General features: G+C 37.1%; 1 protein-coding gene across 7 annotated transcripts in view; it reads right to left on the bottom strand.

Moving 5' to 3' along the window:
* il6st (interleukin 6 cytokine family signal transduce) overlaps positions 1-25,380 on the bottom strand; it is a 43,436-nt gene that overhangs the window by 11,867 nt on the left and 6,189 nt on the right. Inside the window, exons 1-10 of one of the 7 annotated variants that reach the window (XM_051908722.1) lie at positions 13,241-13,455; positions 6,892-6,966; positions 6,498-6,803; positions 5,585-5,729; positions 5,268-5,437; positions 5,022-5,170; positions 4,560-4,719; positions 3,884-3,960; positions 3,534-3,744; positions 593-781 (exon numbers count right to left, since the gene is read on the bottom strand). In XM_051908722.1, coding sequence (XP_051764682.1) covers positions 593-781; positions 3,534-3,744; positions 3,884-3,960; positions 4,560-4,719; positions 5,022-5,170; positions 5,268-5,437; positions 5,585-5,729; positions 6,498-6,803; positions 6,892-6,946 — 1,462 coding nt within the window. In that variant the 5' untranslated portion in view covers positions 6,947-6,966; positions 13,241-13,455. Of the gene's footprint in view, positions 1-592; positions 782-3,533; positions 3,745-3,883; positions 3,961-4,559; positions 4,720-5,021; positions 5,171-5,267; positions 5,438-5,584; positions 5,730-6,497; positions 6,804-6,891; positions 6,967-13,240; positions 13,456-22,752; positions 22,899-22,995; positions 23,166-23,312; positions 23,458-24,307; positions 24,614-24,701; positions 24,777-25,380 lie in introns of those variants that run through there. The other 6 variants (XM_051908728.1, XM_051908723.1, XM_051908727.1 and 3 more) reach the window with 6 other exon arrangements.

The following is a 25,380-nucleotide window of genomic DNA, read 5'->3' as shown; positions in this document are numbered from 1 at the left end:
ACAGGTCTAATAAGTACTAAGCAAGTTGTTTACTGACAATATTATATGTCAACTTCTACACACAAAATTGCAATTTTAAAGGGTTAGTTCACCCTAAAATGAAAATGATGTCATTAATTACTCACCCTCATGTCGTTCCAAACTCTTAAGACTTTCGTTCATCCTCGGAACACAAATGAAGATCTTCTGATGAAATCTAAAAGATGTCTGTCTCTTCATTTACTGCCTTGGAAATGAACACTTTGGAGAGACAGACATCTCTGTCAGATTTCATCAGAAAGATCTTCATTTATGTTCTGAAGATGAACGAAAGTCTTACGAGTTTGGAACAACATGAGGGAGATTAATTAATGACATTCTTTTCATTTTAGGGTGAACTAACCATGTAGGGACTAAATTAATGTTGTTTAAATAGAACAAACTGAAAAATGTAATAATACGCATGGCTCAAGTCAACATATTTAGCATTTTTAAATTCATCCCGCAGCTGTACCACAGACAATCAGTGAATCGAAATGTAAAGAAATATGCACAGATTCCATGTGGGCCAGCTTTTTAGCCAGTAAAGGTTTAGAAAATATAAAGCTGGTACCAGTTAGTGTGGTGGTGTTGACATTGTGAGGAACTCTCTGCCAGTGTGGCTTAAGATCTCTTTGTTGCACATTCACCCACTCCACCAGGTATTCAGTCAGCGGAACGCTGCTAGGAGAAACTCCACTCCACTCCACCTGCAGCTCTTTATCACGCACTGACCAGCTTACATTCCTCACACCAGGAAGCTCTGATGGATCACAAGTGCATCACACATCACACACTTTCACATGCTCCTTTTCTCTTATTTATGCAGTTTTATTAAATAGATAGAGAGATGGATAGACAGTATATAGACATGTTTTTAACCATGTTATTATAAATATATTATATATATATATATAGTACTGTACTGTAAAAAAAAAAAAGGTTTTAAGCCAATTATTTTATATCTTTTGCTATAGTGTATCAGGAGGAAATATCAGTTTACATTTCCAAACATTCCTTTGGCCATTAATTGTAATAATCCAGTGAGATTTTAGTATGCACAAGGAGTCTGTCAACAGCCAGTATACTCCACACAGAGATCTGATCTCACCATTGAGTCTGTCTGTGATTACATGAAGAAACAGAAAACATGGAGACGGACTAAATCCAGAAGAACTGCAGCAATATCTCCAAGACGCTTCAAGAATCCTACCTCCAAAGCTACAGTACTGTGAAAAGTTTTAGGCACTGTGAAATGTATTACGCCACTTGTAATCAGCGTCTTGCAAAAACCTGCACCGTCAACCTGAGCACTTTTCCATTTGCTATGGATGTGAAAGTGTGGGTTGAAGTGTGGGTTGAAAATGCTGTAAACTGAGGATGCTTTCACAAATAATGTCATAAATAAATTTTATTTTTCAGTTAACTAAATTAAATCAATACAGTATTTGTTGTGAACACCCTTTCGTCCTAGGTACTCTTGCGCATTGATTTTCAGGTAGCTTTGGAGGTAGGTTCTTCAAGCATCTTGGAGACGTTGCTGCAGTTCTTCTGGATTTAGTTTGTCTCCGTTTTTTTCTGTTTCTTCATGTAATCACAGACAGACTCGATGATGGTGAGATCAGATCTCGGTGTGGAGCAAACTGGATGTTGTCAGACTCCTTGTGCATACAAAAATCTCACTGGATTATTACAATTAATGGCAAAAGGAAAGTCTGGAAATGTACTACAGCAAAATATTATATATAATATAATATTATATAAAATATGCACATATATTCTTAGAATATTTAACCCTTCCACTGTCCTAAGAACTGCATCCATCTATAATCGTTGAGTCATTAACTTTTCCAAGTTAACTTCAATTCTTTTGGAATTTAATTTTTTGTTTAGGAAGAGTGTATATCTTAAATGGGACCTATTATGCAAAATTCACTTTTGCATGTGTTTGGATATAAATGTGTGTTGGCAGTGTGTGTACACAACCACCCACTCCTATTTTTTTAATCCCCATAAATCATAAGCAGTGTCTCAGAACAAGCCGTTTGCAGGTTCCTGGCAGTGTGACGTCACATTAGCCACAGGCCCCGCCCACGAATATTGACAGACACTGCCGTTTTAACATAGAACCGCCCTGAGCGAGTTCACAGCGAGTTGTACACAGTCCGCCATTGCTGCACTGACGAGAACGTCTCCCAAGCGTTTTAGGTGTTCTGTAGCTGGATGTATTAATCCACATAGCTCTCTCCATTTACTCCCTAAATCTGAGCCGCTGAAGACGAGGTGGATTAATTTTGTTTTCGAAGAAAATGCTCCCTCAATTCTACCGAAATTCGTTTGTCTGCGCAAATCATTTCACACCGGACTTTGTGAACGAATGTCATTACAAAGGGACAATACAAAACAGAGGTTGAGCTAAAAAGTTGTTACTCAAGGATGGATCAATACAAACTGTTCGTGAAGCAGCTTACAGTCTCCAGAGTGATACTGGATACGGCAGTAATGAAGGTGAGAGCACTTTATTACAGTTCATCTGAGTTGATTTACGGATATAAAGTTTATTAAGCACCACCCGAAAAAGCATAAGGTCTTTATATATTTGTTTACTGTTAGTTTTAACGAGTGTTTCTGTGTAATTCGCTGTGTATGTTGATGATAATGCAAGGGAGAGTTTGTGGATAATATTTTAATGCACACTTGCACTGTGTTTTAATAAGCTCTTACAGTGATTTTCGGACGCTTCATCTTTTGTGTGAAGTACAATAAACGTCATAAAACTAATCGGTAAAGTCGAACGGGGTCCGGTACAACAGGCTTGTACTAATATAGTGGATAAAAACAAGACGACAATATAAGTTATGTTCTATTTCCATGCAGCATATATTCGCAATTTCTGACATTATAGTGCGTCCTGACTGACTCCTGACACCGGAGAATCAGCTCTTGAAGCTCCACCCTCTTAGGCGGAGCGCAGCAGCTTATTTGCATTTAAAGGGCCCACACTAAAACGGCACGTTTTTGCTCAACCCCAAAAAGTGGCAATTATAACATGCTGTAAAAAATTATCTGTGGGGTATTTTGAGCTAAAACTTCACATACACACTCTGGGGATATCAGAGACTTATTTTACATCATGTAAAATGGGGCATAATAGGTCCCCTTTAAGGCCAGGACACACCAAGCCGACGGTTGGCCGTCAGCCAACATTGGGCCATCTGTTAACATCTGTTAGGCTAGTTTTTCAAGCACTGTGTTGTTTACATTTCGTTTATCTGCGTATATCTCATATATCGTAGCTTTTATTTTGTATGTTGGTTTGGCTGGTCCAAATGCCAAAATCACTGTGGAATTTACAGCATATTCTTTATTGAAAAGCGGGCACAACTAACCTAAGGACAAGAGAAGGGTTAAAATGTTGAATGTATAATAACTTATAACATATTTTACATAATTTAATAATGTATGACTTTTTTATAATTTATAACTAATCAAAAATACTGCAGTCTTTAATATACCTTGATGTGATCTTGGAATGAATAAAGTTGCTTTAGGAGACCCTCCAGCTGAATTGACTGCAGTTAGTTCAATATTGGCCACTTTTCCTGGTGGCAACATCGTCGAATAATAATTCTGATAAATAACGTCTGTTTCAGTAGTATTATTTCTATCATCTTGAATGATTCTCAGGTGATATTTAAATATTTCTCCATTAGCTTTCACAGGAGGCTGTAATAGGAAACAATATTAAAACATTTAATATTTAACTTGTAAACAGCATCTGAATAATACACTAAAAGCAATTTCCACCCTGTACAAACACTATTAATGATATTTTATCACTTGCCAGGTGAAAAAAGGAATTTACCTTCCATACTAATGTGACTTTTCTATTATCAGAAGTGGGCTGGATGACTCTCCACAGATCTGGTGTGCTTTTTGGTGCTGAGAAAATAAGATGGTGTAAAAATTGACTGATGAACATAAATGCAGATGCACATTTAATAACATTTCTAAATGCTGGGAAATAATTAAGCAGCTATGCTACTCACATAAATATGCATTTCAGTAGCTTGACAGTAGTTCAGCTGCTTTTTTTAATGTCATGTTTTTGCATGCCTAACTGTTTGCACATACTTTAATTCCCTAATTTTTTTTTTCTATTGTAGTTTATACTGTTAAGTGATGGGTTGTATGTCATATATTTTGTATTTGTGGGGGTATTTTATTGTGTATGTCTTGTATTTATAGGGGGATTTTATTGTAGGTCTATATATTCTTATATTGATACTTTAGTCCTAGTTTACTCCTGCCCAGGGACAGCAGATGAAATTTAGCTTTGTAGCTAATTCTGGGGCAGTTTTTTTATTGTCCATTGTCCCTGTCAAATAAAGAATAAAATAAAAAATAAAAACTTACTGGTTGTGTTCGCACTCGTGCAAACGTAACATAAAAGTGACCAAACGTGATTTAATGCCCCAATAGTATATTGCAAAGATCTTTTTCGTTCTTTACTAAGAAGTTGGAAATAATACAAGTCATACCAGCTTCTGCAGTGCGAACTGTAGCATTAGCGCTCCAATCACTCCAGTAGCTTTGACGGTGTTCTCGAATGCATCTCATCTGTACCACATATTCAGTGTAAGGCTCCAGCGACTGCAGTCTAAACGACTCTGTGCGCGCTTGGGTGAAGCTCTCGGGCACCTAAAAGAGGAATCAAATTCATTAATAAAACAGGATCTGACTTTTTTTGATGTGAGGACTAAATGCAAAGCAAGATTAAAATAATTCAGGCTTGTACTGCATTGGTTGAAATAAGAAAACCCCCACTGGACTATAATGAAATGTTTTGGTAGAGGAAAATAAAATGTTTGATAGGTCAAAACAAAAGAACATAGGCTGCATCAGATCACATCAAGTTTCACTAACAATCATTATTCACATTAAAAAATCATAGTTTTTGTCCTGACCATTTTAAAACCTGAATTGGTTTGGCTTTCTCGTACCTCGGTCCAAACATCAGAGTCTACTTGGCAGTATCTGATGACATACGAGAGTTTAAAAATGTCAGTGGGATGTTTCCAAGTAACCACGAGAGATGTGGAGAAGTTAACTTCAGAGAGAACTCGGACATCCAATGGTGGATTGGGTTTCACTAAAAAACAGTTGTATGAAACAGAAGATAGTTGAAGTTATGCATTCATAAGGAGTGTTAAATAAATTCTTTACTAATGCAAAAGCCGAAATCATACCAAAATTCAAAGCATCATTGCATAGAAGTTCGTCTGACCGCACTGACCCCAGCAAGTTCTTCACTTCAACCCACACTTTCACATCCATGGCAAATGGAAAAGTGCTCAGGTTGACGGTGCAGGTTTTTGCAAGACGCTGATTACATATGCCGTAATACTTTGAGTTATCTCTATAAAAAGACAAAGAAGAGGAAGTAAATGACACTCTAGTCTTTCATTTTGAGTCATTTGACAAAAACAAACCCAAAAACAATCCAAAAAGGTTTTAAAGGTGTAAAAACTGATACAGTGTTATCAGGCACAAAAGCTACTCTTACAGACATATTGTAGCATAAAGGGTGTAAGTGGTGTCGAGCAGCGGATCCCGTGATTCGAATTCCCAACTGCATTTTAAGTCAGAGGAAATATCCTTGCCCTCCTGCATAGCAATGCACGTCAGATTCTCCGGTTTCAACGGAGGGTCTGGAGGTCATAAACAGAAAATCAATGAATACATAATGAAGTTTCTTGAAGTTGAAATGCCTCTTTGGTAAATAATACATTCACTTTTAAATATGAGAACATTTTAAAGAGAAAAACATTTCTGGCATTTCCCACAACAGAAGGGCTGCTTTTCTCCTACATTTTTTTTTATAAACAAATGGCTAACTGAAAATTGTCATTATTAACCAAATGTTCTGAAGCCATACATTAGCTTTCTGTGTGAAGTTACAAGATTGTCTTGCCAGGTATGACATCAGATAACCAATTATGGTTTTAGAAGAAAAAATACTTTATTTGAAATTGAACTTGAACACTAATGAAATTTTAAATCTAAGGCAGAGGGGAAGCTTATAACATCTGAAATGTCTGTCTTTTCCTGACACAAATATTTTAGAATACACTGCAATATTTTGTGTTTCACTGAAGAAACAAAGTCAATAAATTTTCATTTTTATCCAATGGAGACCCTAAGGGGACATGGTGAAGTAAAAAAATATGAAATGGGAGGAAAAACTATGCCAATGCTTTTGAGGTTCTCTAGTAAATGTTTTGCACTCCCCCAAGAAACTTTGCGTTCACCTGCAAAGAACTCAAAGCATTGACATATAATTTTTCCTCTCATCTCATATTTTTTTCCTTCACCATTTAGGGGACAATATATACAAAACTAAAACAGCTGGTGTGTGGAAGAATTTCAGCCTTTAATTAGAAAGTAACACGATGTGATTGTGGCGAGAAGATACTCACATCCTGCATCGAGTAAGATTCCATAGGTACAGCGTTTTTTGAACGACAAAGACTTCCTGCTGGCTTGGCAAACCAACCAACCGTTCATGTTACTGCTGACATTAACAGTAACACTGACAGACGTTTCATTTATTTTATGGTAATACTGCTTTGCAATGCTGATGTTTTTCAAAAGCCATTCAATGTCATCTGAGGTGTAACCAGATCCCTCCAGCAGGTGACATGTCGCTGTGAAGTTTTTTCCCACCTCAACAGGAATCTTACTGATGGAGTCTGGAAGAATTTTTACACAGGTACTATTGGAACCTGTGTGGACAAAACACTAAATTGAGTATCACAAGAGAACAATTAAGAAACTGTTAATTGGGAGTAAATGACTAGTGACATGGCTTACCTACTGCATAATGCATAAACATCAAGAGTAAGAAGAAATGATGTAAAGTGTCCATTGTCACATCAAGATTGGTATCTGAGAAAAGTTGGACATCAAAAGGTATAGATAGTGAATACAGATAGTGGTCATTTCTACTATTTAATACATTTCATATCCCCATAATGTATGCCTTTAGATAAGAGGTTAAACTACATGTTTTCACGACTTTGTGTCGAGAGCAGTGGCGTGCACGGGGGATGGGGGGGCCCTGCCCCTTTGATTGTGAAAGTGAAAGTGCCCTTTGCGGTTGCACTGCGGTGCCCCCGCGTTCCTATTTCTCTTCCCCCGGAAAGCAATTTCTACCGAGGGAGACCCACAAAAGGCATACAGTATTGATACAAATAGCTAAAATAATATGTTTTTAATAATGTCTAAGTTAATACTTGTTCAAAACAATCACTTTAGCAAAGTTTGTACTATTTTCTGTTTATTCTGATAAATAAAATAATTCATTTTTGTTCAATAAATATACTGTCATTAAAATATGTTAATATAAAATATATTTTAAAAATACAGAAAAAAAAATATTTTATTAAGCAAAGATTCTGAAAGCATTTGAAGGAGATCCCATAATAATTTAATATAGATTTACAGTAGTAACAATAAATCATATTTTATTATATTATATGACTAATATAATATTTTAAATATGATGGTTTCATTATAAATATGATGATTATTTCTAAGGTGAACACCCAACTTAATATATGATATTTACCATTTAAATCTAACCATGTCATGTCAACAAATGGAAGAGTCAGTCAGCTGTTTATCATGTTAATTATTGTGCCTTTTGCCCCAACAGCAGGGGCCCTTTTTTACCCAAAATACCATACTTTTACATATTGTTCCATTATTAAAAAACTGTTGCTTTAATTACCTTGAACAAAACTGAAAATCATTAACAAGACCTTTGTCTCAAAATATATTTAATAATTTTACAATTCTCATTTGCTACTTAAATCTACAACATTTTTAAAAACATCAAATATTAGATCAAATTAGCACAGAATCAACTTTGTGCTGCTGCCCACAATTGCGTCAAGGATCAGCCAAATTTCCATGTACATCTTGAAAAGCAGAAGTTTTTGAAAGCGTTACAGAAAGTTTTGTGCCATCTAGTGGTTTAGAGGAAAATAAAATCAAAGACGCCTTTTACCCCGGGGCACCTTTAGCCCCGTTGTACCCTACTCTGAGTGGTACAACAGCTTAATTTTTCAATTAAGTAAACACTGCTTCAAGATTTTGCTTCAAGATTTTGCAGAACAAAATAAATCAAATAAATCAAGAGCAGTGAGTGTTTTTGTTTGGTTTTTGGATTAATATTCAGGTTAATATTAAGGACAATACTGTAGCTTAAATGATTGAAATGCTAATGAAATTTGGAAAACTGTTAAACTCACTTCAGACTGTTTGTCCCAATTTGCAAACTTATGCACTATACTATGCCATTTTGTAGTATAAATAGTGCGAGTAGTGTCACACCGAAAATTCCAAAAAGAAAAAGTGCACTTTAAACACCCAGATGATGCACTTAATTAACCGAAAAAACTGTTATAATCTTATCAAATTCATACACTACACGGTTGAGTACATAGTGCATAAGTACATAGTGTATAATGCATCATTTGGTGCACAATTTTTGACCATTGGATATTTTCACTTAAAGTGTTCAGCAGAACAAAGAAATTCATACAGGTTTGGAACTACTTGAGGGTGAGTAAATGATGACAGAATTTTCTTTTTTGGGTGAACTATCCCTTTAAGGCAACCGGTCTTAAATTTTAATTAATTGTTTTATGGTAATTGTTCACTCTGGCTAACAAATACACCAACCATTATCTAAATATTTTAATTACTTTCTTCCAGCTTATGCCCAAGCATCAGACTTTTCAGACTTTTTCAGACTTCTCACCTTCAACATCCCATCATATTGTCATTAATACTTTTTGAGAATCGCTTACTAGCCTTGAACAAATCTGACCAATATTTAAATCTCTTAATTTTGCCATGAATGCTCAGACGTATGCCCGAGTCACTGCTATATAGCTAGATATAAATCCAGAGGATAACTTGTGTCTTTTTATCTCGCTGTATCGTCCAAAACTAAAACTTGTTCTGTGGTAAAGCATTATGCATTAAAGCATCATAGACATAAGAGTATTTTTTTAATTTGACTTGACTAATGATTAATGATAAGGTCTACACTAGACTGTAATTACACTGCAGAGTCAAATGTACAGTTTTCATGACACAGAGCACATGCTCAAATATTCATGGGTCGTTCCATAGTAAATGTTTGCATTTTCTTGGAAATACTGTTTTAATATTTTATCAATTTATAGGTTTTTAATAATAATATAATAATAACACTTTGCATATCTGGTCTTTTGTAATATTCCTTTCCTGTTTAGATATTATGTCATCTGTCATGTCATGTAAATGCGTTCACTTTAATGGTAAAAAATAAATAAATAAAAAATAAAATGTAGAGAGCTGCTCTATTACAAGAAGTGAGAGTTGTGTAACTTGACAGCTCTTTTTAACTCCTCCCCTTTACTGCAGCCTTCTAATCTCATCTGCATTTAAAGGATAAGTTTTCCCATTTTCAACCAGCTTTGTATTGTTACAATGTTGGTAGTATGGTATAAGTAAAAGCTCCAGGGCTTTTGTGAAAGCTACAGATCAAACTTGCACATGTATGTATTCCCGCCCACGGACAGTCAGATCAACAGAGGGACGGCACCAACATCAAAAGTGAATGGTGTTGTTCAAGTTTTTGGCAAACTCCACAGCTCTTATTCTCTGTTTTCTCTAGTCATGTAGCACTGATTTAAAAAATGTTTTCACATTTCTACTGAATAGACTGCCAAGTTTTATTTAAAACCCATCTTGCCAGCAGTGAATTACCCCTTTAAGGTCAGGCGTTTGGCATTTTCAATTCAATTCATTTTATACAAGCCTCTTAGTTGGTTTGTCTGATAAAAAGACAGAAATCAAAATATGAAATTCCAGAACGGTTAAATCAAGGTTAAATTAAAATAAACTAAGATAGCACGTGCATGTAAGCAAATAATAAGGTTATTATACCATTATGCAAATAATAAGGTTATAATAATTAAGGAAGTTAAAGAAATAGGCTACTTCCTCAAATTACAACACAAGTATTTTCAGTTTTTCCACAATAAAGAAAAGATAAATTCCTTCAAAAATCTAGTTAACAAAAAGGTCAAATGACCTGATATTTTGGATATTTGTATCATTTGATATTTTTTACTTTATGCCGACCAAAAATATCAAAATTAACTTTAATTCAGAAATTAAAACAGGGTATATTCAAATCATTGCATGAATAGCTTTTTCAATGTATTTTTGGACAAATTAATAGACAAAAAAATTGGGAGTTATGTTATTTACCCATATATTATTATTTATTTATTTATTTTTTACTGTTTAACTAGTCAACTTAAAAACTTAACTACAATATGATTTAAGTAACATTCTCTTCATTAACAATCTGGTTAAAAGTTCCATTCCAAGTGCACCACACGTGAAGTGATCAACATGGTGTAAATGTAAAACAATTTGTTAAATATCTTTGTAGAAATATGCCTGAAATATGAAGGCAAATGTTGTACAAACTTATCTTAAACACATTCTATATACTCAGAAATAATATAAAATAAGAAAATGCTAAATATTTCTTAGCCAAAAAGTAATAGCAATAAATAACACCAGTAATAGGCTATTATTAACAGCAAATGCTTTGTAAAAACAGAAAACAACAGCAGCTTTCAGCCTGCCACCATCATGCAAACATGAAATATCAAACAGCTCTACAAGTTTTTTATGTTTGGCGGACATGTTTAGGTGTTGCACTTGTGTCTCGCGTCTTCTGCAGCGTCTCGCCCATGAAACGGCATTCTAAAAACATGGCGGTCAAGTTAAAAAAAAAAGCTCAACTCGCATTTAATAACTCTGCTTTTTTTTCTAATTCCACCGCCAGCGTCTCATTTTTATAACGCAATAACGCATTTCTGAATGAACGGCCGCTTAAGAATAGTGAGGTTCTACGTTCACAGAGCGTCACATGAGAGCGGTTAATCAGGCGCGCCGGCGCCATCATGAGGTCGGATCATTTTCTTCTCCTAATACGGTTATCATTGCTGTATTGTCAACATGTCTAATTGTAACGCTTGCTAACATTTTTATTCAAAATCGCGATTTCAAAAATAATAAAATCGAGGCAAAACATTAAATTCGAACTAATCGGAAAAATCGCCCAGCCCTACCATATATACATTATGTGCGCGCGCGCGCGCACACACACACACACACACACACACACACACACATGTTGGGGTTTTGTGTTTTATGAGGACTCCACATAGAAATAATAGTTTTACACTGTACAAACTTTAAATTCTGTCCCCTAACCCTAAACCAATAGAAAACATTTTATGATTTTACATTTAAAAAAAACAACAACAAAAAAACAAACTTAATTCAGTATGATTTATGAGCTCATTTATAAGCTCTTTCATTTAATTTTTAATTTATTTTATTTATTCATTTATTTATTTTTACTTTTCCGTGTGCATGTAAATGAGGGAGGTGGTCCTTGCGCAGCTTCAGTGCATCATTGGTTAAAAGCTCAAGTATCGAGTAGAAGCGTCAGTGATAGAGATCGGAGTTTGATATGGGATGTGGCAGATCAACTGGAGAGTTCACGATTCACATTATGCCCATTTATTTTGCAGTGACCACGGTTTTCCAGAAATAGAAGCACGAAGCTGAATCCAGCTACTTGATCCCTCCTCACAGCATCGTCATCAAGCCCAGAACTTCAGAATTAAATTTGATTAAAAATTAATTATATTTGTTTTATCAAGTAATTTATTCCATTATTTATTTTCCTATTATTACATTTATTTTTTATTTATTTTGCAATATATTTATTAGGGCTGGGCATTTTCATGATTTCACGATTCAATTCAATTTCAATTAATAAGTTTCGATATTGATTAATTGGGGCCTGTCAGGTACAGTACATGGCAAATTTCCTCAAAGAAATTTTATTTATTTATTTTTTTAATTTTGAAGGGGACAGTGTACATTAATCAATTAACCAAGTTAGCCCATAATAAAATGCTGTAAACTATACAGGACTATAACTATAACCCAAGGTGGTATAATATTAAATATTAAAATTAACTGATGTGTAGGCTACTTACATTTAAATTACAAGCTTTTATAACAATGTTATAATAATAATAATAATAATAATAATACATTTTGAATGGCATAATTATATTGTATAAGGATTTACTCAAACACATTAAATATGGAAGAACAGGTTAAGTAAAAATACAATGAATACAGTTTATCAAAATGTTCCTACGAAAGTTAATTTTTCTAGCTGACTAATGAGTTTTTGGGCAATGAATGGCTTTTCTGAGGTAAATGTAACATGACATTGTTTATACAAGCTGTTTTGACATCTTTCCGCAGTTGCAACAATAACTGAGCGATTACATGAGACATGATATGGATTTCAGTTGCAATGTATCTTTCAACATACTGTCTGATGGTCATTCATGTATATTTCATGCTATTGTTTGAATTTTGTAATAAAATGGACAGAATTTAAAAGCTGAGACTTTGTTTCATATCAGAAATAATAACACATAAAGTTTATTGCGATTTATTAGATGGGAGGCTACAAAGCTTTATTTATTTCAAAAAAGCTAAAAAGAAAAAAAGAAAAAAAACATGGTGGCTGGTTGTTATTTGTCTGAATACATCTATTGCAAACAGATGATAGTCATTATTTTTACCATTTATATAATTTTGAGATTCCATAACTTATACAGTTATCGGTTATGTAGTATTTTCAGATTATACTGTTTTGCTACTTGATTTAATTTTAAGTTTATAAAAGAAATAATCCATAAATTATAATCTAATACATAATCCAACCACTTTTAAACCACAGATCACATTTTTGGCCTCCTTATACCTACTAAAAATTATAACAATATAATAAGGTTTTTATTCCAATGATATCACATTACACGTATTTCAGAGGCAAGGACACCAGCAAGGACACAAGCTCCAGAAGATAATTTATATATTAGTATATTTTGTTTAATGGGCTAGAATTACCAAACACAATACGTTTATTAACGTAAAAATCGTAACACGATCCCTGTCAATTATACACAGACGTTGAAAATTCAACTTAACATACTACAAGACATCATGGGATCATAAATGAGAAAATAATAACATCATTATAACGATTTCCTACCTTTAGAGTGGTATCACATCATATGATTTACTGTTAACTTATTAGCCTACTTCGCGGAGGATCGAGCCGACATATTGTTCTTCACGTCCTGTGGAAGTTATTTCCGGTCTCATTTGAACAGATGATTAATTTATCTGGAAAGACCAATAAACGTGCTCACGGTCACTGAAGACGTTCCTTTTTTCTATAGATCGAAGAATTTTGGGCATGCGCAGAGCCAATACGTCCTCGGTACCGAAACTCTTCTCGTGATTGGTCGGCAGAGCGGTCAGTCATTTAAATAAGCCTCGTGATTCATAATCTATTACATTTCCAGTTAGTCCTCGCCCACTACCCGAAAACACTGTAAAATGATCTTACTTCCTGACCGTATTAACATAAAAAACAAACTGAAAATGCGTGAAAGACAAATCAGTGCTATTTTGGGGGCCTATTCTCATTATAAAAGCGTATTAGAATGATTAACTTCAGCTTTACAGCTTGATGTTGCAATCCAGGGACCAAACAAATCTAACCCGGTTTAAGCAGTACCACTACACTTCTCAAAAGAAACCTTCATATATTACCTTTTATAACACCGATCTCACAATATATTTTGAAACTCTTTCAAACATGAGATCACAGAACAAAAAGCTTATAAAAACAATACAAATTCTAAAGCTTTTCAAATTCATGTAACTGCCCTATATGTAGCACTTTTTATCCTATTTTTTTTATTATTATTTTTATTATTGTTTCTTTTTTTTGTATACATTTTCTTTTTGTATTTTAGTTATTGTTTGTACTCTTTGTTTTATATGCTTATGCTCTGATGTGTATTACAATGTCTTATATTTGTCTTGTAAAATAAAAAAAAAATAAAAAAAAGTACCACTACACTTGATACACACTTTCTCTATCAGCTCATATTGTGATTCTGAGTTTGTGATTAGTTTACAAGTGAGTATGTACAATGAAAGTGATGTTTGTCGCGAACAGCCAATCATGTGAAACATGCGATTACCGAGAGTTAACACTTAGCTGATGATGAAGAGATCATTGTGAGCAATATGAATAATTTAAACACATTTACACAGCAAGGAAAAGAACTGATGCTCGAAGCTAGAGAGGACTGCTGAAGAGGCTGAGCAAAAAATATAAATCGCTAATATAGCAATTTGTAAATAATTTATCTAAATCCACAATAAGAACGTGGCTTATTAATTTATGTATTAATTTAAAAGGTTTTATATGAATTTAAAAAAAATTAATTAATGTAATTACAATTATTTAATGTGAAACTAACTCCAAGACAGCATCATATAAAGGCAAATAGGCTATAAAAAAAATGTGCTTAGCTCTAGTATAAAATGGCACTAGCTGTAACGAAGGGTCGGCAGAGCGGGGATCCATTTGCAGCTTTATTAAGAATAGTAGATACACAGGTAGACAGGGGCAAAGGCAAGAACATAAACAGGGACAGGCAAGGGTCGAGGCAGGCGGCAGACAAACAGTATCGGGTCACAGGCGGAGATCAGGGTAGGCGGCAAACAAACACAGTCCAGTACACAGGCAAGGTTCAGGGCAGGCAGCAGAGAATCACAAAGAATAAACAATCCAACGGAAACCAGGAAACAGTCCACAAGAAAACGCTTAGTAATGATCACCGGGGCAAATCAAGACTTCGCGGTGAGGTGGTGTGTGTGTAAGTCCTTTATAGTCCAGGTAGTGTGCTAAGCTGTATGTGGCAACAGGTGATTGGTGTGGAGTGTGCATGTGATTGGCAGGGAGGATAATGGGAAATGGAGTCCAGGAACTGACAGGAACAGACGGTGATCGTGACATAACGCCCCCTTCCGGAAGGCGCGTCCTCGCGGCGTAACTGGCACAGATAGGGAGGGGGGGTGGGTGCATTGGAGACGTGGACAGGAACAGGGTCTCCAATGCAGATCCAGGAACTCAGGTAGCCACGGCGGGTCAGGTGCCACGGGTAGCCACGGCGGGTCAGGTGGCTTACGCAGCCACGGCGGGTCAGGTGGCTTACGCAGCCACGGCGGGTCAGGTGGCTTACGCAGCCACGGCGGGTCAGGTGGCTTACGCAGCCACGGCGGGTCAGGTGGCTTACGCAGCCACGGCAGATCGGGTAACTTGGGCAGCCACGGCAGGTCAGGGTGGCTTGGGCGACCACGGCAGGTCAGGTGGCTTGGGCGACCACGGCAGGTCAGATGGCTTGGGCGACCACGGCAGGTCAGATGGCTTGGGCGACCACGGCAGGTCAGGTGCTGAAGATGACCACGGCGGGTCAGAGTCCATAGATGACCACGGCAGATCAGAGTCCGTAGCCGGCCACAGCAGTTCACAGGCAGTTGAAGGCCGTGGTTGTGTAAGGTCCCCACCCGCAAGCTCAAGCAGTTCGGAGGCAGCTGATGATCGCGGCCGTGCAGGGTCCCCACCCACAAGCTCCCCACCCACAAGCTCCCCACCCACAAGCTCCCCACCCACAGGTATATGGCCCCCCCCCCAAAAAAGTTCTTGGGGAATTCAACGGAGGCCGTGGCGGTTTCGTGGGCAAGGAGCTCGGGTGGCGCCGGCAGGGCAAGGAGCTCGGGTGGCGCCGGCAGGGCAAGGAGCTCGGGTGGCGCCGGCAGGGCAAGGAGCTCGGTGACGGCCTCTGTGGCCGTATCAGGAAGAGCGGGCTGCTCTGGGACGGCAGCGGGCTGCTCTGGGACTGACTCACGGGCTGGAGCGGGCTCTGGAGCGGACTCACTGGCTGGAACGACCCCTATGTTCACAGACACTGGCGGGGCGGCCATCTTGCCCGTGGGCACTGGCAAAGCGGCCATCTTGTCCATAGCATCCAGAGAGTTTGAGTACGTAGCAACCGGCGAGCTTGAGGGCGTAGCAACCGGCGAGCTTGAGGGCGTAGCAACCGGCGAGCTTGAGGGCGTAGCAACCGGCGGCCTTGAGTGCGTTGCAACCGGCGGCCTTGAGTGCGTTGCAACCGGCGGCCTTGAGTGCGAAGCGGCCGGCGGGCTTGAGTGCGAGGCGGCCGGCGGAGCCTTTGGAATGCCAGACGCTCGTGCTGAAGTCAGCGGTGGATCAGCCACACTGGAACGCAACCGTCTCCGTTCCCGGGCAGATCCAGAGACGTGACGTAATTCTGTTGTGGTAGCCGCCATTTTGTGAGTGTTCTCTTTAGCGGTCGCCACGACGTGATTTACCGTGGTGTCGCATTTCTCCGCAATACCCACAGTAAAAAGTGAACCAACAGTGAGCAGGGCAAAGTCCAGAAATTCCACGAACGACCCTCGGGAACCATTAGTGAGTAGATAGTCCTTAAATGGTTCGTTTAATCCATAACCGAAGAAGTCAATGAGAGCACAGTCAGGCAGGTCAGATAAATAGGCAATATCTAGAAACTTCTGAATGTGGTTCTCAAGTGTACAATTACCTTGCCGAAGGCGGACGAGACGTATTGCTGGGTCCATGCTAAGGCTGGGAGCGCTCGTAGAAGCTGCTGGATCTTGTGTTGGCGAAGTCTTCTGTAACGAAGGGTCGGCAGAGCGGGGATCCATTTGCAGCTTTATTAAGAATAGTAGATACACAGGTAGACAGGGGCAAAGGCAAGAACATAAACAGGGACAGGCAAGGGTCGAGGCAGGCGGCAGACAAACAGTATCGGGTCACAGGCGGAGATCAGGGTAGGCGGCAAACAAACACAGTCCAGTACACAGGCAAGGTTCAGGGCAGGCAGCAGAGAATCACAAAGAATAAACAATCCAACGGAAACCAGGAAACAGTCCACAAGAAAACGCTTAGTAATGATCACCGGGGCAAATCAAGACTTCGCGGTGAGGTGGTGTGTGTGTAAGTCCTTTATAGTCCAGGTAGTGTGCTAAGCTGTATGTGGCAACAGGTGATTGGTGTGGAGTGTGCATGTGATTGGCAGGGAGGATAATGGGAAATGGAGTCCAGGAACTGACAGGAACAGACGGTGATCGTGACACTAGCAATGTAAACTCATGGGTTTGATTCCCAGGGAATGCATGAACTGATAAAATTTGAACCTGAATGAAAGTTGCCTGGGATAAGACCATCTGAGTCATTCCACAAAACCGGTACAATTTGAGTCCCTCTGACCTTTTTCAGTGTATTTTATCTATTGGGTCACCAAAATATATTTTTAAAAGCTTTTTGTATTAATTGAAATGTCTCCTTTAATAATATTTAAAAACATGACATCCATTTTATCTTTATATTAGAAATTATTTTGTTTTTTTTTCAGTTGACACCACCTATTTTGTCATGTCCCTCAAGGCCTTCTCTGAAAGTGTACTTGGGATATGAATAATAAAATGAGAAAAAAGTCCATACATTTTGCCATTCCCATAAATATCCATCTGTGCTTTTTTGCTGGTAATGTTTTTTTTTCTCTAAGTAAATTCATGATAATTTATTAAAATCACATTATTTAGTTCCGTACCTCAGTAACCCCTCAGCCCAGTTACACAAACCATTCTCCCCCTATAAAAATAATGAACCGATACTTATGTGACACCATTAATAGGAAGTGACATCAAAGAAGTCTTCTGAACAACATTGTGAGCAGACACAGGCAAGTTACCACTTTCTTTAATAATTATAACTAAATTATGTTGTGAAATTGTGCTTGTCAAGCTTAACCACTCAACCCTGTTACATCAATTAAAGATAGAAAACTATTAGTTGTGAAAATTATCTTTATTATTTCAACATTATTCATGATTTCTTAATATCATGCATGCCATGTGCTCTCCATTATTCACTAGATTTAGAGCAGTGGCCAATTTGGGCAAAAAATCACATCCCCGTCACACTCAACCCCGTCACACCTACATTTTTTTTTACTTTTTTTTTTTTTTTTTTTAAGTTTATGAAAAAGTAATTTAAAGTTTGTTGAACTCTGTCTGAAATGTTCAGAGCAATCATAAGAATAATGATTTTAGTTCAAATTCTGAAGTTAAGCCTTTGATCAAAAATGATGAGGTTGCTGCCACAAAAAGTGCCCATTTCAGGCTTTAGTATAGCAAAAGTGTGAGATTTTATGTAACTTTTATATTTGCAATTACTGAATTAGTGTGAGGGACATCTGATTAATAGGAAAATGTTGATTTTATCACAAATACATTTGATAATAATATTCAGAGAGCTCCCATAACTTAAAATAATGAACAATAATAATAGGGATTTGATGCCTGAGATGGGAAAATATGTTTTTCTGGAAGTTAAATATGTCATTAATGTTGTGGGGTGTTCAGAAAAGTAATACATTTTGGTAAAAAATCTAAAAATGTGTATGTCCAAATCGTACCGGTTTCGTGGAATGACTCATCTGCCAAATACATAAATGCAAAATATCAGTCAAAGTTGAGAATATTTTCAATTCCCGCTCACAAAGAAACACTAATCAATAATACATGTAATTGTGTGACTTAAAATGCAGAAAAAAAACTGATGGGTTACTGATGGGATGAGGTTGAGTCAAAGCACGTCCTTGGCCTAAAGGAGCAGACTCATCTAGAACTGACCTGGCAAGACAACTAAACCCACTGTTTAAAAGGAACTGAATGCATTAACTGTTATAAATGAGATGAATTAAATCAATTAACAGATCACTCTCTCCCAACCCAGATTAATGTGTGCAGGCAATCACATAAGTAAGCCATTAGTAATTTGATTTCCTGAAGAGTGCTAATGATTTAAAAGCATTTCGGGGTCAACTTCTGATACAACCAATGGCGTGAGTTTGGGGGCGAGACTATCTGAAAATACAGCGCAGAAACGACCTTAAAGTTATTGTATGCCAAAGAGTGCTGTTTACCCTCTTACAACATTTCATTTAATATTATTATGCATTTAAGACTATTTTAAGGACTTTTAGGGATTTTTTTAAGGATTTTAAAAGTATCAAATTAAGACCCTATTATCATACTGACATACAATAGCATACAAGGTATTCCTATTCAATACTTCAACAATTTCCTTTATTAATAAAACAATAAGCTTAAAACGTGTTTACAGTTAAAAGTTCAACCATATGCATACCATAGAAAAGGTCATAGTTGTAAAATTGTATGAAAAAATAGCCTGTTAAGACTAAGTAATTTTATCAAACAGTGATACTTCAGTGTCCTTGTGATTGAAATAAATCCAAATGACACATGAAAAGCTGAACAGTATTACAATTTTCAATTGGTTGCTTATTTTAGGCAAATTTCCATCAGTTTCTGCTCTCAGAGTGATTCTGCGGCCTCTGGGTCGTGAGAGGAGATGGGATACGTTTTCTTTGAGGCGGAATGGCTGGAAGAACTTGAATGTTCCGTAAAGGTTCTCCTGTCAGTGGAGTCGGGAAGGAGCCGAGCGACTGGCTTTGGGGAATGCCGGATAGATGCAGTTTGGATGCAAACGGAGGTTTGAAGTATAGACAGACTTGCTCATAGAGAGGATTTTGACTTCTTCACTCCCTGGGAGACCTGGTCCGGTGGTAAGAAAACTGTGGACAACATGAAAGCTGGTTTTGTTAAACCGAAGATGTAAACAATGCTCATGTTCAACAAAAATACCAGGACTGTATCATATTTGATTCTAATACAGTATATGTTTGTCATGCAAGGAAGATCTTGAAGTATTTAACACATTTTGTTTAAACTTCTAATTTTAACCATTTTAATATAAACATGTAGACAGCAAAATAGCAAATACCTGGTAAATATGGAACAAATATAATCAACATACTCTAATTAGTCTCTCAATTGTTGCAAATGTAGCCCTGTATACTGCCCCATTCTCTGCAATCTTTCCGGGTCTAATTGAAGTACATTAATAAGAACAGTGAAGTGCTATGATGACTGGTCAGCCAAGATATTTCTATTTTTATTTCAAACATTTACATGAAAAACTTGTGTGGATGTTATCTAATTAATCAATACAACCTGCTACAGGTGCTGGTCATATAATTAGAATATTATCAAAAAGTAGATTTATTTAACTAATTCCATTCAAAAAAATGAAACTTGTATATTATATTCATTCATTACACACAGACTGATATATTTCAAATGTTTATTTCTTTTAATTTTGATGATTATAACTGACAACTAAGGAAAATCCCAAATTCAGTATCTCAGAAAATTAGAATACTGTGAAAAGGTTCAATATTGAAGACACCTGGTGCCACACTCTAATCAGCTAATTAACTCAAAACACCTGCAAAGGCCTTTAAATGGTCTCTCAGTCTAGTTCTGTAGGCTACACAATCATGGGGAAGACTGCGGAGTTGACAGTTGTCCAAAAGAAGACCATCGACACCTTGCACAAGGAGGGCAAGACACAAAAGGTCATTGCAAAAGAGGCTGGCTGTTCACAGAGCTCTGTGTCCAAGCACATTAATAGAGAGGCGAAGGGAAGGAAAAGATGTGGTAGAAAAAAGTGTACAAGCAATAGGGATAACTGCACCCTGGAGAGGATTGTGAAACAAAACCCATTCAAAAATGTGGGGGAGATTCACAAAGAGTGGACTGCAGCTGGAGTCAGTGCTTCAAGAACCACTACGCACAGACGTATGCAAGACATGGGTTTCAGCTGTCGCATTCTTTGTGTCAAGCCACTCTTGAACAACAGACAGCATCAGAAGCGTCTCGCCTGGGCTAAAGACAAAAAGAACTGAACTGCTGCTGAGTGGTCCAAAGTTATGTTCTCTAATGAAAGTAAATTTTGCATTTCCTTTGGAAATCAGGGTCCCAGAGTCTGGAGGAAGAGAGGAGAGGCACACAATCCACATTGCTTGAGGTCCAGTGTAAAGTTTCCACAGTCAGTGATGGTTTGGGGTGCCATGTCATCTGCTGGTGTTGGTCCACTGTGTTTTCTGAGGTCCAAGGTCAACGCAGCCGTATACCAGGAAGTTTTAGAGCACTTCATGCTTCCTGCTGCTGACCAACTTTATGGAGATGCAGATTTCATTTTCCAACAGGACTTGGCACCTGCACACAGTGCCAAAGCTACCAGTACCTGGTTTAAGGACCATGGTATCCCTGTTCTTAATTGGCCAGCAAACTCGCCTGACCTTAACCCCATAGAAAATCTGTGGGGTATTGTGAAGAGGAAGATGCGATATGCCAGACCCAACAATGCAGAAGAGCTAAAGGCCACTATCAGAGCAACCTGGGCTCTTATAACACCTGAGCAGTGCCACAGACTGATCGACTCCATGCCACACCACATTGCTGCAGTAATTCAGGCAAAAGGAGCCCCAACTAAGTATTGAGTGCTGTACATGCTCATACTTTTCATGTTCATACTTTTCAGTTGGCCAAGATTTCTAAAAATCCTTTCTTTGTATTGGTCTTAAGTAATATTCTAATTTTCTGAGATACTGAATTTGGGATTTTCCTTAGTTGTCAGTTATAATCATCAAAATTAAAAGAAATAAACATTTGAAATATATCAGTCTGTGTGTAATGAATGAATATAATATACAAGTTTCACTTTTTGAATGGAATTAGTGAAATAAATCAACTTTTTGATGATATTCTAATTATATGACCAGCACCTGTAGCAATTATATGACTAGCATCTGGCTATGTGAGACTATAGTTTGAATTAATCCCTTTTCTTTGCATGACTCATTGACATTACAGTACAGAATGGCTCTTTCAGCATTATCCTGAATATTGTATAAGCATTAATTTCATGTGTCGGAAGAGAGGCTCTCGGGAGCATAAACGTCACATCCTTTTGATTTTCCCGGCAAAAACAGCCTTCACATAAAAGTCAGCTCTTTTTTTAAGTTACTTTACAAGTTGTTCATACATTGGCAATAAAAAAGCGATTAAAACATGAAAATGAATACATAGTATAGCTACTTTAGCAAGGTACAGTTTCAAAGTAGCTTCCTCACAACATTGTTCCGAAGTCATCCTCAGAGTTTAGGAATATATATATTTTTTTTTTTACACAATTCTGGGATCCTTATTTCGGCTGTACAAATACAAACAACTATTTCAGAGCAATTCAATCATTTTAGAAATAATACAGGTCATACTGGCTTCTGCAGTGCGAACTGTAGCATTAGCGCTCCAATCACTCCAGTGGCTTTGATGGTGTTCTCGAATGCATCTCATCTGTACCACATATTCAGTGTAAGGCTCCAGCGACTGCAGTCTAAACGACTCTGTGCGCGCTTGGGTGAAGCTCTCGGGCACCTAAAAGAGGAATCAAATTCATTAATAAAACAGGATCTGACTTTTTTTGATGTGAGGACTAAATGCAATGCAAGATTAAAATAATTCAAGCTTGTACTGCATTGGTTGAAATAAGAAACCCCCCACTGGACTATAATGAAATGTTTTATTAGGTAAATAAATAGGTCAAAACAAAAGAACATAGACTGCATCAGATCACGTCAAGTTTTTTACTAACAATCATTATTCACATTAAAAAATCATAGTTTTTGTCCTGACCATTTTAAAATCTGAATTGGTTTGGCTTTCTCGTACCTCGGTCCAAACATCAGAGTCTACTTGGCAGTATCTGATGACATACGAGAGTTTAAAAATGTCAGTGGGATGTTTCCAAGTAACCACGAGAGATGTGGAGTTAACTTCAGAGAGAACTCGGACATCCAATGGTGGATTGGGTTTCACTAAAAAACAGTTGTATGAAACAGAAGATAGCTGAAGTTATGCATTCATAAGGAGTGTTAAATAAATTCTTTACTAATGCAAAAGCCGAAATCATACCAAAATTCAAAGCATCATTGCATAGAAGTTCGTCTGACCGCACTGACCCCAGCAAGTTCTTCACTTCAACCCACACTTTCACATCCATGGCAAATGGAAAAGTGCTCAGGTTGACGGTGCAGGTTTTTGCAAGACGCTGATTACATATGTCGTAATACTTTGAGTTATCTCTATAAAAAGACAAAGAAGAGGAAGTAAATGACACTCTAGTCTTTCATTTTGAGTCATTTGACAAAAACAAACCCAAAAACAATCCAAAAAGGTTTTAAAGGTGTAAAAACTGATACAGTGTTATCAGGCACAAAAGCTACTCTTACAGACATATTGTAGCATAAAGGGTGTAAGTGGTGTCGAGCAGCGGATCCCGTGATTCGAATTCCCAACTGCATTTTAAGTCAGAGGAAATATCCTTGCCCTCCTGCATAGCAATGCACGTCAGATTCTCCGGTTTCAACGGAGGGTCTGGAGGTCATAAACAGAAAATCAATGAATACATAATGAAGTTTCTTGAAGTTGAAATGCCTCTTTGGTAAATAATACATTCACTTTTAAATATGAGAACATTTTAAAGAGAAAAACATTTCTGGCATTTCCCACAACAGAAGGGCTGCTTTTCTCCTACATTTTTTTTTATAAACAAATGGCTAACTGAAAATTGTCATTATTAACCAAATGTTCTGAAGCCATACATTAGCTTTCTGTGTGAAAACAATTATTAAGTTATTTGCTGAAAAAATTCTAGAAATTTCATTTAATTCAAATAAGGGTTTTTCAAGGTTGTCTTGCCAGGTATGACTTCAGATAACCGATTATGGTTTTAGAAGAAAAAATACTTTATTTAAAATTGAACACTAATGAAATTTTAAATCTAAGGCAGAGGGGAAGCTTATAATGTCTGAAATGTCTGTCTTTTCCTGACACAAATATTTTAGAATACACTTTTTTAGAATATTTTGTGTTCCACGGAAGAAACAAAGTCCATAAATTTTCATTTTTATCCAATGGAGACCCTAAGGGGACATGGTGAAGTAAAAAAATACGAGATGGGAGGAAAAGCTATGTCAATGCTTTTGAGGTTCTCTCGCAAATGTTTTGCACTCCCCCGAGAAACTTTGCGTTCACCTGCAAAGAACTCAAAAGTTTTGTGAGAGAACGCAAAAGCATTGACATATAATTTTTCCTCTCATCTCATATTTTTTTCCTTCACCATTTAGGGGACAATATATACAAAACTAAAACAGCTGGTGTGTGGAAGAATTTCAGCCTTTAATTAGAAAGTAACACAATGTGATTGTGGCGAGAAGATACTCACATCCTGCATCGAGTAAGATTCCATAGGTACAGCGTTTTTTGAACGACAAAGACTTCCTGCTGGCTTGGCAAACCAACCAACCGTTCATGTTACTGCTGACATTAACAGTAACACTGACAGACGTTTCATTTATTTTATGGTAATACTGCTTTGCAATGCTGATGTTTTTCAAAAGCCATTCAATGTCATCTGAGGTGTAACCAGATCCCTCCAGCAGGTGACATGTCGCTGTGAAGTTTTTTCCCACCTCAACAGGAATCTTACTGATGGAGTCTGGAAGAATTTTTACACAGGTACTATTGGAACCTGTGTGGACAAAACACTAAATTGAGTATCACAAAAGAACAATTAAGAAACTGTTAATTGGGAGTAAATGACTAGTGACATGGCTTACCTACTGCATAATGCATAAACATCAAGAGTAAGAAGAAATGATGTAAAGTGTCCATTGTCACATCAAGATTGGTATCTGAGAAAAGTTGGACATCAAAAGGTATAGATAGTGAATACAGATAGTGGTCATTTCTACTATTTAATACATTTCATATCCCCATAATGTATGCCTTTAGATAAGAGGTTAAACTACATGTTTTCATGACTTTGGGTCGAGAGGATGGCTCCATTTTTGCCATGTTCCTGTATACTGCAATGAAAAATGTCTACAATGGAAAACTGCCCATTTTTTAAATAACGCTCCACTGTAGAGTACAATGGGGCTAAAGGCACACATTAAGAAAAAATGTGCTTTTCACTACTCCCATAGTGTATAATGGCAGAAAATATATATATGTTTGTATTGAACATTTATGAAAAGTGGTTTACTTTGTTTAAAAATCTTAAAAGAACATTTTAAGTTATTTGCTGTAAACATTCTTGAAATCTCATTTAATTCAAACAAAGGGTTTTCTGGGAATAACAATGAATGAACGCTGGCACTATTAGCTGCCGCTGCTCAGGGAGGGAATTTTAAAACTTTTTAGTACTTCTAAATCTTCCTGCACTTATGAATACATTTATGAACTGTTTTAAACTGTTTTAAGGAGTCACTCTGACTTGTGTATCCACGCTGATTC

The sequence above is a fragment of the Ctenopharyngodon idella genome, chromosome 10 (assembly GCF_019924925.1).
Source record: "Ctenopharyngodon idella isolate HZGC_01 chromosome 10, HZGC01, whole genome shotgun sequence".
NCBI lineage: Eukaryota > Metazoa > Chordata > Actinopteri > Cypriniformes > Xenocyprididae > Ctenopharyngodon > Ctenopharyngodon idella.
The sequence above is the reverse complement of the archived record's forward strand: the minus strand, read 5'-3'. Positions and strand labels throughout refer to the sequence as shown.